This window comes from Petaurus breviceps, unplaced genomic scaffold (assembly GCF_028583685.1).
Source record: "Petaurus breviceps papuanus isolate PSGF00001 unplaced genomic scaffold, PetGlider_PUasm1.0 90601, whole genome shotgun sequence".
Taxonomy (NCBI): Eukaryota; Metazoa; Chordata; class Mammalia; order Diprotodontia; family Petauridae; genus Petaurus; species Petaurus breviceps.
In genome coordinates this window covers 2,090,610-2,107,678 of record NW_027187282.1, presented here as the reverse complement: position 1 = coordinate 2,107,678, position 17,069 = coordinate 2,090,610, and the positions used below count along the sequence as shown (strand labels likewise).

The 17,069-nt window shown below is 43.0% G+C and overlaps 2 protein-coding genes across 2 annotated transcripts in view; both read right to left on the bottom strand.

Moving 5' to 3' along the window:
• The window catches only part of VAMP7 (vesicle associated membrane protein 7), a 427,850-nt gene that overhangs the window by 232,646 nt on the left and 178,135 nt on the right, over positions 1 to 17,069 (bottom strand). The window lies entirely within an intron of this gene.
• Positions 8,813 to 17,069, bottom strand: part of SPRY3 (sprouty RTK signaling antagonist 3) — a 22,656-nt gene continuing 14,399 nt past the window's right edge. Inside the window, exon 2 of the mRNA XM_069063727.1 lies at positions 8,813 to 16,860. Within this exon, the coding sequence (XP_068919828.1) occupies positions 15,951 to 16,814 (864 nt within the window). The 5' untranslated portion in view covers positions 16,815 to 16,860 and the 3' untranslated portion in view covers positions 8,813 to 15,950. The remainder of the gene's footprint in view (positions 16,861 to 17,069) is intronic.

The window sequence follows — 17,069 nt, the reverse complement described above, 5'->3', positions numbered from 1 at the left end:
ACCTTGGGCAAGTTGCCTTGCCTTCCCCCCCCCCTCCAAAAAAAAGAAAGAAAGGGCAGATTGAGGGAAAGACTACTGACATGCCTTCTTGAAGTCCTCTACAAATTGGCATTACCTAGGATTCTCCCATAGGGAGAATCATGATGACATTTAAGGGAAGTACCTTGGAGATAACTGACATTCTGTAATTGGTTTTGGCTGGCTAATCTGGTTAGAAGGAGCCATTTTGGCCTCTCCACATCTTTAAAAAGGCCCCCCAGTTTCAACTAATACCTGATTCATGTCCAGAGGATCTCAGTAATAATTTCTCTTACAACATCCATAAGAAACTATAGAGTATGGAAAAAGCTTTAGGGTCTTCTTCTCCTTGGAGTCCATTTGCTCTGCCAACAATGGGCTTCAGTCTTTGGTCTCTTTGTTTTCTTCTTCCCTAAATGGAAGGAGTAGAAGAATCTGACCTTAGTCCAATGATCAAGCCCCAGGAATCTAAGTAAGGTTCCATAGTCAATGTTGCATCAATACCCTAAGGAGAAAGAAGCCAGTCACCTTTAGGAGCATCCTTAAGTCCCTTAGCCTAATCGAAAGATTCCTCAGCAGTTATGCTGTATTTGAACATAAACTTAGTGAGACCAATGTCATGTAGGAACTGAGCTAAATTTTAAGCCTACTTTCCCAAAGACTAAGAGGTTATATTTCAGAGGACTTGGGGGGAATGCTATTATGTTCATTCTTACTATACCTTTGAAGGCAATAGTTTGCTCCCAATGTTCTATTTTCCTGGAAGAGGTGAATAACAAGATTGTAAAATTAGCACAAGAATTGGAGCTAGAAGTAGAGGAGAATGATGTGGAGGTGATTGAGTCTCCTGGAGAAGAACTGTCCAATGAGGGATCTGATTGAGCTGCTAGGTGCAATGATTGCAGAAGAAGAAAAGGAGGCTTCAGAACCCGAGGTCCAAGCAAAAAGTTTCACATTGAAGAAGGTGGCAGAAGCATCAACTGAGTGATGTTTTTCTCATATTGAAAAGAAGAATCCAAATATTTCAAGATTTTTAAAAGTTCAAAGCATAGTTGAAGATAATAATGCTTGCTACGGTCAGATATATGAGGGAAAAAAAGAAACTCACTGTCCAAACATCTCTTGATAGCTTCGTAAAAGACATTGCACAGCTGCCAATCTTCAGCGATAAAGTCACAGTGGGTGGGGAAGGGGCAACATACCATAAACATATGTTTACTGTACAGAACTGTGCATACTTTATCATTAACTTTACCTTTCATTTCATAATTCTGCTTATTATCATGGTATAGTATTTAATATGTCTGTATTTGAGTACATTTTATGACTTGTGTAAAGGTATTATTTTGTGTATGTCTTTATTATATAGGCTAAGTGAAGTGTCTGTAGGGGCAAATTTGCAATATTTACAAATTGCTTTGCTAGAGGTCTGTGGATTATGTAAAACATGCAAACAAACACTTCCACCTCTACCTCTACCTACATCTGCACATATATCTTTACTCAGACCTAATCCTGAAGCTACACTTACATTCATATCTAGTCCTATGCATCTATCTCTACCCATTCAATGACATATATATATATATATATATATATACCCATTAAGCTCCAGTGGCTCTTAGTTACCTCCAGGATCAAACCCAAAATGCTCAGATTGACATTTGCAGTCCTTCATAGCCTACCTTTCCAGTCTTCTTACACCTTATTCTCCACCACATACTCTTCTATCCAATGACACTGGCCTCCTGGCTGTTTCACAAACAAGACCCTCCATTTCTGCACTCTGGGCATTCTCTCTGACTGTGACTCATGCCTGGAATGCTCTCTCTCCTCCTCTCCCACTACTGACCTTCCTGGCTTCCTTCAAGTCCCAACTAAAATCCCACCTTCTCCAGGAAGCCTTCAGAAACTCCCTTTAATTCCAATGCAGTCCCTCTATTAATTATTTATATGAATTAATTAATATTATTTCCTATGTATCCAGTATATAGGTATCTATTTGTTTGCGTGTTTTCTCCTTCATTAGATTGTAAACTCCTTAAGGGCAGGGACTGTCTTTTGCTTTTTTAGGATAGAGGAGAGAGGAGGGAAGAGGAGATAGTGCCTTTTGAATTTGTCCCTTCAATCTCAGCCGATCAATAGTTCTTGTTACTATGTGGTTAGCAGACCAGAATAGTTACAAAATGGGCCCCAGGATAGCTCACCAGCAGCCCAGTTACATCAATATTCTAGTACCTCTAGTGAGAGTAGAGGCTTAGTTGAAGAGATTAGATTTGGAGGCAGGAAAACATGGGTTTAAGTTCTGCCCCAAACACACACAGCAACCATGTGATCTTGGCTGCAGCTTAATTTCTTGTTGATTGATTGCACCCCAAGCAACCCTAAGATTAGAAATCACAGATCCATATTGGTAGAATTAGTGAATTTCTACACCAGGGCTTTTCCACTGGTAAAATTATAAATCTGGACCAAGATGATAATAATGGTACATATTTTTTTTAAAGCAATTGGGGTTAAGTAACTTGCTCAAGGTTACACGGCCAGTTATTTCTGGATGTGGTGCTAAGTATCAGAGCCCAGATTCGATCCCAGGTCCTCCCGGCTCTGGGGCCAGTGCTCTTACTCACTGAGCCACCTGGCCACCCCGATAGTACATATTTATATGTGTAAATGTATCTATGTGGGTGGTTTTGTTCAGGTCTTTAATAAATGAATGTTTGAGGAAGTTGAAGGTGAATCTGCTTGTTACTTTTGATATCAGAAATCTAATAAACCAATCTTTTCTCTTGCTCACCAAAGTCAACAGACAACCATCAACGAAGGCCAAGGTGATTGCTTTTGTCATCTAGAACTTCCCAAAAGCTGGAGGCAATGTTTATCCATTGTAGGTTCTCCTCCTTCTTTTTGCTACCCTTACCTTCTTCAACCCCCAATGAATTAGACCCTCTTGCTGGACTAGGCCCAATGTCCTTATGTTGATCCTCCAAGTGACTAGACTAGAGCATCTCATCATCATACTCTGCCCACTTCCCCCTCCTCCATTCCCATCTTTGAAACTTATCTGTACTATAAATACAGAGTTAAGCTCTCAGTGTCTTCCAAGATGACAATTAGCTCAATTACTTCATTATAATGTGCCACAGCAACTCCAAAATCTACTCAGGAAATAGAAAGGCTGCAGCTCAGTGGAGGGACCCCCCCACTATCCACCCCTGGCCAGGAAATCAAGTAGGTTTGGTGTTCAATAGTAGGTTTGGAGAATATCCCAGGGTCCTCCCTTTCTTCTCTTCCCTCTCCTCTCATGGCAAAACTGTTCATTTAACTGGCTTCTTTCAGGAGAAAATGCTCTCGTGTGTGTGTGTGTGTGTGTGTGTGTGTGTGTGTGTGTATCCAATGGGAATTTTAGGGTCAATAAGAGAGGAAATTTTTGAGTAGGTCCAACCATTCCATGTAAGTGATTACAGAGTCCTAGTCCTGGCCCTGTAACCAGGTTGTCCAAAGTACTATTTTCCCTAATATCAGGGAGTATAAAGAACTGAACTTGTGACTTTTTTGGTCTACTGAATTCCGAGATAAGGAAATGCCCTCCACCGATATGGTCAGCACCTTCTTCACAACTAGTGCAGTTTTAGAGGATTACCTAGAATCCTGAGGAGTTAGGTAACTTGCTTTGGGCCACTTGACAGAGTAAGTCAGTTTCTGGACCTTCCCACTCCAGGGTCAGCTTTCTTTTCACTGGGCCATACTGTTTCCCCAAGGAACATTGCAAGCAAAATAAAGTTAAGTAGTGTTTTTGTCAGGGTATGAAATCTTATCTCTAGTTATTAATATTTGGACTTGGGCTTTTCTCTGTTGACTTCCAGTAAAATGTCTTGTATTAGTAACAAACTTAGTCCAGTGGGATGTAAAATGTAAAATTGGCAGTGAAGTATTTACACGTATCTCTTTCTTAACAGATTAGGCTGGTTCAGCCATTTGTGGTTAAAAACAAATGTCTGTTTAGTGAATCTTATTTTCCAATTGACTTCCATTATAAAAAGACTTGTGTTCACTGGGGCCTCGTATGATAAAAATCATTCCTAGGAGTACAGCAAACTGCTTTCAAAGAATATTTTCAAAGGAAAATCAACGTTTTGATCAGGATGCTTTGCTCAAAATCATTCACAAAAGAAAAATAGGGACACTAGTATCTCAGATTATTCTCAATTTTAATGTAAATATCCCTAAAGTTTTAACCCCTTGGTTAAGGCTCTCATTGGGTTCACTCACTCTCATTATTTCAACACTTCTAAAATAAGTCTGATCTTGGTCTATTTGGCAAAGTTTAGACACACACAATACTTTTTTCCCCAATGGCTAACACACTCCACCAGTTTATCTACAGACTTCTTCCTCCACTAATTCCAAGTATCTGAAGATTTAGATTTTTACCTTAGAGGTCATTAAATCCAATCTCCTCATTTTGTTGTTGTTCAGTCATGTCTTACTCTTTGTAACCCCGTGGCCCATAGCACACCAGGCCCTTCTATCCTCCATGATCTCTCAAAGTTTTCTTTCCAAGCTCATGTTTGTTGTTTCTATAACACTATCTATCCATCTTGTCCTGTGCTGTCCCCTTCTCCTTTTGCCTTCAATATTTCCCAATATCAGGGTCTTTTCCAATGAATTTTTGTCTTCTCATTATGTGGCCAAAGTATTTAAGCTTCAGCTTCAGTATTTGACCTTCCAGTGAACAGCCTGAATTAATTTAAGTATTGAACCCAATTATTGGACCTTGCATTTCTCCTTATTAAATTCATTGTTCCAGTCTCTCAGTGTCTTCCTTTTTTCTTGCTGGCTCCTGATTCTGTCATCCAGTGTATTAGTATTATGTTGTGTTTGTCACAAATGTGAGAAAAGTGACACAATGGCCAGAAGTGGTGATACATACCTATAATTCCCACTATAGAAATTGGTGATGGATTGCTTTAGTACAGGAGTTCTGAGCTACAGTAGATCTAAGGCCAATCAGGTGTCATCACTAAACCCAGAACCAATATTGATGGTCCTCTTGAAGTGGTGGGCCATCAGGCTGCTCAAGAAGGGGCAAATTAGCCAAGGTTGGAAATGGAGCCTCTGTGCCGATCACCAGTAGAATTGGGTCAACAAGCGACTGACAGGTCACTTCCAGCCTGGTTAAGATAGGGAGACCAGTTTCTTTTTTTTTTTAATTATTACTTATTTTTAGTTTTCAACATTTATTTCCACAAGATTTTGAGTTCCAAATTTTCTTCCCACCTTCCCCCCCACCTCCACTCCAAGATGGTATGGGTTCTGATTACCCCTTGAGACCTAGTTTCAAAAAATAATTACATTGTGTCCTCATCCAAGTAGCAGAACAAAAATGTTGAACAACATAGGATCAAGGACAGATTCTTGGGGAACTCCTCTAGAAGTCTCTTTCCAGGTTGGCAAGAATTGATTAATTAGTTGATTATTTAAATAAACAGCATTTATTAAAATATACTACGTGCTAATCACTGGGGATGCAAAGAAAGTTCTAACCCTCTGGGAGCTCCCATTCTAATAGGGGAGAGAACAGGGACAACATTGGTATATGGAAGATAAATATGGACTATATGAAAGGGAGCCATAGAGGAGAAGGCAATGGGAGCTGGTGAGAGTAGTGAAGGGTCTCCTGCAGGAAATTCAATTTAAGCTGGATCTTGAAAGAAGTCAGGGAAACTAAGAGGCAGAAGTGAAGAAGGAGATCATTCCAGGCATGCATCATAGCCAGTGCAGAGAGGAAGAGATGGGAATACAGAGCATCTCCTGTGAGAAATTAGAAATATGGCTGGATTATAGCATGCGTGGAGAGGAGAAAAATTTAAGAAGACTGGAAAGGTAGTTTGGGGTCAGATTGTAAAGAATTTTAAATGTCAAAAGAGGATTTTATTGACTGTAGAAGCAATAGGGAATCATTGGAGTTCATTGAGGAAAGGAGTAACATGGTTGCTTCAGGCTTTAGGAAAATAATTTTGTCAGTTGTGTGGAGGATGGACTGGAGTGGGAAGAGATTTGATGTAGGGAGAATAGTCCATGCAAAAAGTGATGAGGGACTGAACTAGGGTGATGGCTGTGTGAATGGAGAGGAGGAGGGAGATACATGGGAGACAGAGGAAAGAAGGGACCAGATTGGGCAACTGATTGGGTGAATGAGAATGAGGAAATGAGGAGGGTGTCAGAATGATGTGGGACTGGAGCTCAGGAGAGAGACTAAGGCTAGACACAGACCTGAGAATAGCATCATCATGATGATAACTGAGCCCCTGGGAGCTGAGAAGGTAACAGAAGGGAGCATTCAGGGAGGAGAGAAGAAGAACTGGGACTGAGCCTTAGGACACACCCACAGTTATTTGGCATGACCTGGATGAAGATCCAGCCAAGAAAACTGAGGAGTGGTCAAATAGGTAGCTAGAAAAGAACAGAGTTATGAAAACTCAAAGAAAGATTATCTAAGAAGACAAAGTGGTCACCAAAGTCAAAAGCTTTGGAGATAGAAAAAAAAAGGCATATGGAGTAAAGGGCATGAGATCTGGCCACTGAGAGATCTTTGGGAACTTTGGTGAGGGCAGTTCCTGTTGGATTATGGTCCTTTGAACATCCTTGTTCTCTACTCCCCACCCCCACCCCACTTCAAATTTATCCTTATTATGATATTTACGAAGATGTCTGAATTTTTGGGGTTTTTTGAGTACCCTAGATGTCTTGGACTGACTTCCTAGTGTTTTTGGCTGTGGGATCCTACCTATCCATTAGCTGAGCTCTTTGAAATCTACTCTTCTGGTATCTAGCCTGTTTGACTTTCTCTGGCTTCTGGGTGACCCACTAGCTAGAACACTAGGGAAGTCAGGAAGACCTGAACCTGGGGCTATCTGCTCCCCCACCTACCTGCCCAAATCCTAAATTTGTCCTGCATATAGTAGGTACTTAATAAATGCTTGTTTGCCTTCTTCCTTTCCCATAAAAGATTCTCAGATATCATGGTCATGTCTCCTCAAGGTTCTGCTCATTTCTACTTTAGCTGTTAACCATATTACAGTCATAGCTAAGTCTCCCCAAGTCTAAATGATGCCTGTAAGGTTGAATTTATATTCTTGAATTAAGATGGCTAGTTGATTTTATTTCTTACCTCTCTCCAGTATATGTACTCCTTTTCAATATTGTCTCCTCGGAATTACTGAACCTTTGATATTTGTTGTCATATGCTTGCTATTCTTTGTGATATCTTTCAGGATTAGAGAATGTGAGAAATCTAGACTGTTGGCAGGCCATTCATCCATACCTAAGGATTCCTACCACCACATATTGACTTGGTTTTAAAATGGAATGTGATATGTCTTTTATTGTGTTTTTATTTATTTTAAAAACTATTTCCCAAATCCATTTGAATCTGGTTCAGGCCATTTGCAGGAGTGTTGGGGGCTATATGTGGCTATTAGGCAGTACGTTTGACACTTCCCTTCTAGACCAATTTGAAGCAGGAAAAAAAGACAACCAAAAAACTTCCTAACCTAATTGGTCCACTCTCCAAAGACATGTACTTCAATCCCAACTGCCCTGGAGAAAGCAAATGTCTACTTGAGTGTCAAAAGCACACATAATGAGGGTGTCAGGGTGCTTCCAAGGAATCTCAGAGAGGTGGTAAGCTCAGAGAAAGTGAGCATTAGACTAGATTTTAATTTTCAGGTTTTCCAAAATGCCCCTCTTTTCTTCCTACCCCCTTCCCCTCTTTATTTCATTACTATTAAACTAGCCCATTTCTACTTTCATTTCCATTTTCTTTTTGGAGGGGGGAAGGCAGAGCAGTTGGGGTTAAGTGACTTGCCCAAGTCACATAGCTAGTAAGTGTTAAGTGCCTGAGGCCAGATTTGAACTCAGGTCCTCCTAACTCCAGAGTTGGTGCTCTATTCACTGTGCCACCTAGCCGCCCATTTCCATTTTCAAGACACATTTCACAGTTAGTCCAGTCCATATTTTCTGATTGGTTCTCCCCTCTGTCTCTAGCTAGGACAGATGTTTCAAGTAGTGTTCAAGTTCTGACTCTCCTTTCCCCATGGCCAATATCCACAGAACACACCCAGATGAATGCATGTCTCAGAGGATGCATGTCTTCATGGAAGTCATTGGAGTTGGGTCACAGTAAGCAATAACCTACAAGAGTCAATTTTCATTCTCCCAGGGTTTTGGGTCATATGCTATGGTGTCCTTGATCCTAAGAAGCATGGAATACTAATCTCAAGCTCTTTTAGATGAGAAGGACCTTAAAGGTCACCTAATTCAACCTTCTACCTAGAAAAGAAACCCATGGACAATTTCCCTAACAGGTTGCTGTTCCAAATTGCGTCTAGATGTTTTCAGTGAAAAAGTCCTCAGCACCTCACAAGGCAATCTGTTCTACTTTTAAACAGCTCTGATCATTAATAAGTTCATCTGACTCTTTAGTCTTCACCTGTGTTCTTGGCATTTCTACTCATAGGGCCTAATTCTGTCCATGGGAGAAGCAACTTTTATTCCGTATTACTTTGCCTAGCACCTGAACTATTACTGGGGAGTTTCTTCAGCTCCTTTTTCCAGGAGAGCTTAGATTCCCAAATGGCATGCTGCTACCTCTAAGCCCAACTTCTGGAAGGAAATGCCCTCTTGGAAGCAGCTGGCTCTACCCAATCAGAATCCATCCGAAATCCACCTGAAGACACCAAACCCTAAATCCCTGGCCATAAATGAGAACAGTAGACATTGTGGTGGTATAGATATACATATATATTATGCATATATATTATGCATATATATATATAAAACTTTATTGAATAGCTGTTGTTAGTGTTGTCTCACACCACCTATAGGATTATTTAATTCAGACATTTTTTTAGCATTGCAAAGAGATTGCACAAAATGGTGCTTTTGAAAATAAAGATATTTTTTCTTTACAATGAACTTTGAAAATAAATGCATATGAATGGTAAAGAGCATTGACAAAATGAGTGATAGACTACAAATACATATCATACCTTAAAACAAGACCAAGAATTAAAGACCATTGTATACACTTTTTGGGACACCATTTGTACCAAAGAAACAATGGTAACCCTCTGAATATTTGGGGAGGGGGAGGAAGGGAGTGGGCCATTCAAGGAAATCCAGGAGTCCCAAAGGAGTAAGAATGAAATTGCAGAATACATTGGCCAGGAATGAGGGTTTCCAAACCTTTCTCAGTTCCTTATCATTTAGGAACAACTTGAGGATATGGACAGTGCTGGGTACTACATGAATTGCAAAGATTATTTTCTTTCTAGTTAGTGAATGGAAGTTGGATCTACATGTGCAGTTCACTTTAGGCTCCATGGCAGAGTCATGCCCCAGGGCAATATTCTTTGTTCAGGACCCATGGAGTCCAATGACCACTCTCAAATTCCAAACTCCATCCTCTCAAGGGATCACTAAAGCAAATCCACTCCAAATGGATGGTTGGGGTTCATGTTGATCTTTAAAATGTCCAATAATATCCTGGTAAATGACTGACTTTCATTTTTCAACCAGACATCCGGAGTCATCTAAGCCTTAGTGAAATGAGAAAAGCACTGGATGTGGAAACTGAGAAGCTGGGTTTGAATCCTATCTCTACCACTTAACACCTGTGTGAACCCTCAACAAGTCATTTAACCTCCATGGGTCTTAGTTTCCTCATCTGTAACATGGCAGGGGATGAATGAGATGACCTCAAAGGTCTCTTCATTTTAGCTATCCTTTGACTTTGTGTGAACTGAATTAATAAAACCAGAAGAATCCTATTTCTATGATACTTCACATTTTTCAAAGAATTTTCCCATCTACTATCTCAGCTGATCCTTATAACAGTCCCACTAGGAAGGGCAGATAATTACTATACCTAGTTTACAGATCAGATGAAGTCATCCAGAGATGTTAAATGGCGTACTTATGGTCACATAGCCAGTTGGGAGCAGACCAGCAACTCGAGTCTTATGACTGTCAGTTCAATACTATTTCTATCACAAAAGAAGTCACTATACAGAAATCCCAACATCAACATAGGATATTTTTCTGACCAATCTAGAAGGAATCCATGTCTCCAAATCTAAGTCTCTACAATATTATCAGTTAGCCTAGAAAGAAATTGGAAAAGAAAAAAAATCTACATGGACTGTTTGACCCACGGAGATTCAATGAGGATATTTTGTGTTGGGCTTCATTCTTCACCTAGAATTAATTTTAGGGATTCCTCTTTGCTCTCAATTCCTACAAAGGTCAACAGAAATTGGAGCCTTGATTTAAAATTTTCCCAGAACCTCAATGGTCCTGATCTCACATGTCAACCTCTCTGGACAAAGAATGAAAAAAATTCTGCCAATTATTTAAATATTTGACATCATATGGACAACACATGCAAGGTCATTGACATTTGGAGATTTTAACTTATTTATTTAACTTAACGCAGGCACAAAATCAATGTGCTTCCTTAAGGTTATTACTGGATGAAGGTGGGAATGGAAAGATGCCACAACAATGGGGTGAAATGGGAAAACTCAAGGTAATCGACAAGTTGTTGGATCCTCACAATACCCAGATCTCTTTGACTATCTGATCATTGGCTTGACTCCACTGACCAATTGTTTTGATTGCATGTGGACATAGCCTAAAAGCGTGAGTTCATAAACGTGTGTGTGCGTGCAGACACACTTTTCTAAAAGCTAGCCAAAGTAATAACTGTTTTTGTTTCCTCTGAAGAATGGTCTTTTCAGACTTGGTTAGTTCTTGGATTGCAAGAACAAATTCATTTTCATTTGTATGTTTAGCACCAGTTAATCAGAGTCACCAAAGTCTTTCCTGCAGAAAGCAGGAAAGAGGGTAGTACAGTGATAGCACAGTCTAGATTGATAGGAGTTATACAGTGCGGGGCACATAAGGGGTGTCAAGGAATCCTTGGTTGAAATCATGGGAAATTAGGCAAGTCTTCCAACCACCCAGGGCCTTAGCTTCCCATCCTCTAAAAGGAGGGACTGGACTAAGTGACCCTTCAGTTCTGATGTTCTTCAGAGACCCTTGGTGGGTAGTCTGTGTTCCACACACCTGTTGGCCACTCTGCTTTATAATGAAGGGCATGGAGTAAAGGAAAGCTTGGAACCACAAAAGCTCAAGGTGTTGGGCACACTGCAAGTCAATGCTTCACTTTCTTCATTCTCCAAACTGCCCTCACCTAACTCCGCCAATAAACCAAAAGACAGCTTTCTGAAGGATTGAAGTGATAGCTCACTTTGGCTCTGCATTGTTCTCAAGCCTTCTCTCTCCCTGCTCAGGCTTTGAACTCAGTCTAGGCTCAGTGATGAAACTATCACTTCAAACCTACCCATGAGCAGCTGTGTCCCATCATCTTCAACATTCAGCTAAGACCTTTTTAGGGACATCCATGGGTTCAGGGACAGAGGGATACCATGTTGTAACTAACAGGGAAGAATGGAAAAGGTTAGACACTAGTTATGGAGAACAAAAAGAAGAGGGTGCCAGGCACTCCCATGGGATCATGCTAGCTAAAGCCCAGCAGTGTCCACACTGGGGTGCTGGCCAGGTTAACTAACACCTAGATCAATCAGCAGGCACTACCAAATTTCAATGCCAGAGGCTGACTGGCCTTTTCCCTTCTCTTTCTGTACTGTTGTCACTCATTTTCCATTGGTCTAGGGCATCCTGGATCACTGGAATGGGAGCAGAGAATTCTGACCTTTTCTGATTCCTGTTTAACAGAGATACCACCTTTTTATCTCAGTGTTTCAGAGTGCTCAAATCTATGGCACCAAGTCACCACAAGGAATACAAAAACCATGACATTGGTAAGTTTTTCTATGCCATAAAGACTGAAGTCATGCTGCTAATGGCAGGCACGCTGTGGGAAGAGGAGGGGGGTGGCACTGGCTGGTACCACTAACATCTTAGAAAACTAGGAGAATCATGAAAGATTGGCTGAGAATTGGGGCTCAATTCCATATGATAGAGTATGTCCTCTTTTCCCTGGTGGTCTGGGGTGAAGGGAGATTTGAATTGGCAAAATGAAGAGTCACTCTCATGGGTTTGTCATTGTGCCAGGGTTGGTTTATCATTGTTCCAGACTTCTAAAGCTATGCTAGTGTGGGGAACCTGAGGAAAACCCTTAACACAAATGACCTGGACCATACTGAGGGACCAACATGGAGAAAGCAAGGAGATTAAGAGGTCAACAGAAATGGCCTAATTGCATATATGTGTACGTCTACACACAGAATATATATATATACATATATGTGTATATATATATACATAGTTACATACATAGATAGAATCAAGAAATACTCATTAAAGGTTGCTGTTTATAATATACATGACACAAAGTAGAAACATAATGAAAACCAAGCTTTTCTGAAGAATTTAGAGTTTTGTTGTCTATATTTTAAATATACATGTGTGTATACACATATACACACATATATCTACATATATATGTATAGATATGGATATATGTCTGTACATAATGGGAAGGATACACACACACACATAAGAATCCCCACTGAACCTATCTATGGTGAACCTGATACCACGCAAGTCCAATCAACTTGGAACCAAGTGAAATTACTACTTCATCAGCAGAGTGAATTGAGAACCTCTCAGTTTTGTGGAGGCTGATGTCAGACCATTCTGAAGTCCATCAAGAGAAAGGACCCTTTGGATATATGACAGAGTTGGGGGACCCACTGCTGGTGACTGGGGGAAATTGGCCTTAATGGACGAGGACCCATGGACATCAAAGGGGGTCAGGGAAAAAGGCTATTGTGAGCACAGGATTGGGGGTAATAAGCAAACACCCATAGACTAGCTTTAGGCACAATGCACTAGTATCAGCAAATCTTTATATAGCTCAGCTCTAGGCACGCTTGAAAGTGGAGCCAAAGGAGGAGCTTTTCCTCCCTCCACCTTGGGTTCCAGAGAGCTGGTCACAGCCTTTAGTGGAAGGTCAATCTGGAGCACGCTCAGGAGAATAAGTGGCTTTTGAAGGAGGGATTAAAAAGCAACACGGAAGGTTATAGATACTTGGTTGGGTTCATATCTGTACCAAGAAGGCAAACCTTTGCATATGGCACCATTCACAGTAATATCATTAATATTATTAAAGCAATCATTCTAACCATCATACCAGTATGTTTCTATATACAAAAATAGATTGAAGCAATTCTCCACAGAGAGGAGCAAGTGAGTTGGGCAAGGTCACTAGGCAGTACATGACTGTCTGGTCCAGAAGATTCAAGGCCGACCTGTAGCACAGATGACTTTGATGGTCTTGGATCATCTCTCACCTTTAGCATTCATGCAGAATATGGGCATTTTCCACTCCTCTTCTCCCCTAACCCCCGCCCCCAACTTGAAACACACACCTGCCCACCCACTTTGGAGGGCATGAGCTGTATGGATGGAACAGCTAAGTAGCAAACCAGGCTGGAGCTCCTCTTTTTGGAGAAGGTGACCTCTACCTCAGAATCCTTTTGTGAACTTCAGGCCCATTCGGAGGGGAGAGCTACAGCGCTGGGGAATTTCTCCTCCCAGTATCCCTCATTAGGATCCTTTCCCTGCAGTTCTTCCAAAGTGTGTGACCTTGATCAATTGGAGAATCAGAGGCAGTCTTTCTCACAAGTAAGGAAGTTTAGCCTGGGTACTCCAAGTTCAATTTTGGAAAGATGGAGGTACACCCTTGTGTTACATACCTGGGACCTTGGACTTTTGAATCTGCAATTTTTCTTTTTCCTTGAAATTTGGTTCTGAGCTACCAGGTGCATTGGCCAGTGCCTCTGCAGAGGCTGTGGGACATGGGTGGGGAGCACAGTCATTTTGGGGAACCATAGGAGATATGACATGGTGAGATCTCCTTTTGGGGTTCTTGTTTTAAATCTTTCAACAGGCCACCCTTGGTCACAAAGAAGGGCAAATGGTGATGTCAACTCCTCCTGGACAGCTACTGCCCCAGTGAGCTGCAACCTTGGCCCTGCGAATTGGATTGCCCATGGGTGACACTTAACATTCCATAAATGGACAAGTATCCAACAGACATTGGACAGTGATCATCGGCTCACTTCTCCCTGGTTCCTGAACAATAGATAAGTGAAGGCTGTATCTTGCCCCAGCTAACGGGGGCGGGGGGGGGGGGGCAGGTGAGAAGATGCCTGATGTGGTGCCAGGAAAGAGCACCAGTCTGGGAGAATGGAGGTCCATGTCCTCATCTCAGCTCCAGCACAATTGTCCCGTGTGGCCTTGGGCATGCTACGTCCCCTTTCTGGGGCTCTGTTTCCTCGTCTGTCAAATGGGTTGCAAGACCTTCAAAGTTCTTTCCAGCCCTAAGTTCTGTGGTTTGATAATTATATCTGCAGAATGTGAATCATGCAGTCTTAGGGTTATTATTATCTAGGGAAGGGCTATGTGTTCTACCCTTTACTGCTCAAGGCCATTGAGTTTTGGGGGGAAAAGGACAAGACTCCAGCTGACCAAGCCTGGATTACTTGATCCTGATCCCATATGCCTTGAGATGTGTGAGTATGGTGGGTGCAGTGTATATGCACACACACACACACACACACACTCACACATCTGGGTTTCAGGCAGGCTTATTGGTTAATATATCACATGAATCCTTTTTTTCCTAAGACTGAGTAATAGCACAGCAAGGGGAAGAAAGCAGAGGGAAGGCATTTGGGAGAACCCCACTCCTGAAGGTGCTAGAGAAAGAGGTGGGGAGGGAAGAAGGCATGAGGAAGAGGTAAGGGAGGGAGCAAGGAAGCAATGAGGAGATAGGGGAGGAAGGAGAGGAAGGGTGACAGCGTTGGGCTGGGACAAGAGATGGCAAAAGAAATATAAGAAAAGGAAGGGAATGGAAAAGCCAATGAAAGGGGGAAAGATAAAGGGTCAGGGAGGGGATGAGAGATCAGGTTGGGTAAGGGAGGGGACAAGGGATTAGGCAACTGGGAGGGGTTAAGAGATGGAGAAGGAAATGTGGAATGAGGGGGGATGAGGTATGAGAGAGGGAATGAGGGAGAATGAGGGGATAAAGGAAAAGGCAAGAAATGAGGGATGAAGTAGAATAAGGGAGGGGATTAGGGAACTAGGAAGGGATAAAGAATGAGGTGGGGGCAAGGGGAAGAATAAGGGGACAGAGAGACAATGACAGATGGGAAAAGGGGGGATAGAGAGAAATGAGGGAGGGGGAGAGAAAGAAATAGCAGGGAGATGGAAGAAGGGAGAAAGGAAAGGGTGATGGGGCAAGTTGAGAATGAGAGAGTGGAGTGCAGATGATGAAGGGAAAAAATGAGAAAGGCAAGGACCAAGAGAGGGGAAGAAGGGAGGGAGAAAGAACAATTGGATTAGGTACTCCCTGGATGCTTGCTGTGTGGCCCCATGTTACTCTTTGGAAGCCATCTCAGGAGAAAGCCCCCGAAGGCACTGGGGAAATGAGTCTGGTGTGGAAGAAGGCCATGTCAGGGAGCCTCCTGTCTGCCACACAGTGCTGAGGAGGCCATGGGCAGATGGCCAGAGGCTGGCTCAATTTGTCTTCAATGTGCAAGTCCCATGTCTTTGGATCATCTGATTTTTAATTAATTTTTTGCTCTGGGGCAAGAAAAACTGAGAGGTAAGTGGGGAGTAGAGAGGCTAAGGGAGGAGTGGGGGGGTACAGAGAGCTGATGAAGGAAAGACAAGCTGCCTTGGACTCAAGATGCACTTGGCCAACCCCATGGCATGGCAGGATTGATGGGGGCGAGCCCTTGAGTCCTGGCTGGTTGGTTTCTCTGACCCCCACCCTTCCTTCCTGGAGAGTGAAGGGTGAGGGGGAGAGAAGGGGCTGAGTGGAGGCTGCAAGGCATTTACACTGGCTTCTCTGTGGCCCTGGGGAAGGTGGCTCCACTGGAAGATGAGATCTTTCTGCAAACAGTGTTGGTGTGGCTCTTGCATCGGCAGCCTGGCCTCCGTAGGCCATCGTAGCCTTGCTGGCACAACCTGAGGCACCCTCTGGCTGGAGGGTACAAGCACAAGCAAGGCATAAGCAGCGACAGGAGACTCATGGCTGCCCAGCGAGCGCAGCAGGAGCCAGGCCCACAGGAACAGGGCTCATCAGCGCAGTTGTCTTCGTCGTCAGTGGAACAGTGGTAAAAGATCCCCTTGACGCAGCACAGGCACGTACTGTAGTCGAGGAGGCTCTCCGGAGAGCAGAGGCAGCGCTGCTTGCAGAGCCAGCAGGAGGGTAGGGTGCGTGTGGCCGTGCAGCGGACACACTTGCAACGGCCACACTCTTCACAGATGAACAGATGCCCACCAGTGTGGAGCGCAAGCTTCTCAGCCGCACCTTTCTGAGCCTCCTCCACTTTCAAAGCTCCTGCTTGAGGCTGGGTACAGATAAGGGAGTGATCCGAGGGTGATGGAGTGATGCTGCTCAGAAGCCTTTGGTCAGAGGTGATGGTGGTGTGGGATATGGAGCTGGCAAGGCTGGGTTGGCTCAGATGCTGTGGCAACAGCTGAAGCTGGTGGCATTGGCTTAGGCTTCGAGGCAAATCAGAGGGAATAGTAGACAGGGACCAATCAGACTTGTGGGCCTGCTGGGCAAGGGAAGAGCTGGACAGGGTCTGTTGGCAGATGGCAGGCCGTTCCACATACTCATTGCTGACATGAATGGAGCAGAGTTGCTCAATGGGCAGGGTTTGAGGAAAATCATCTGTTATTGGGGCATCCATGTTGTCTTGGCTCTTGAATTCTTTGGAGTTGAGTGAGGGTGGCACTCTGGTGGTAAAGAGGAGGGAGGGCTTGCAGTTATGTAGGCATCAGGGCACATCTGAAAAGCCTTAGGGAAAAAAGGGGGGGAGAGAGAGAGAGAGAGAGAGAGAGAGAGAGAGAGAGAGAGAGAGAGAGAGAGAGAGAGAGAGAGAGAGAGAGAGAGAGAAAAGAAGAAGAAGAAGAAGAAGAAGAAGAAGAAGAAGAAGAAGAAGAAG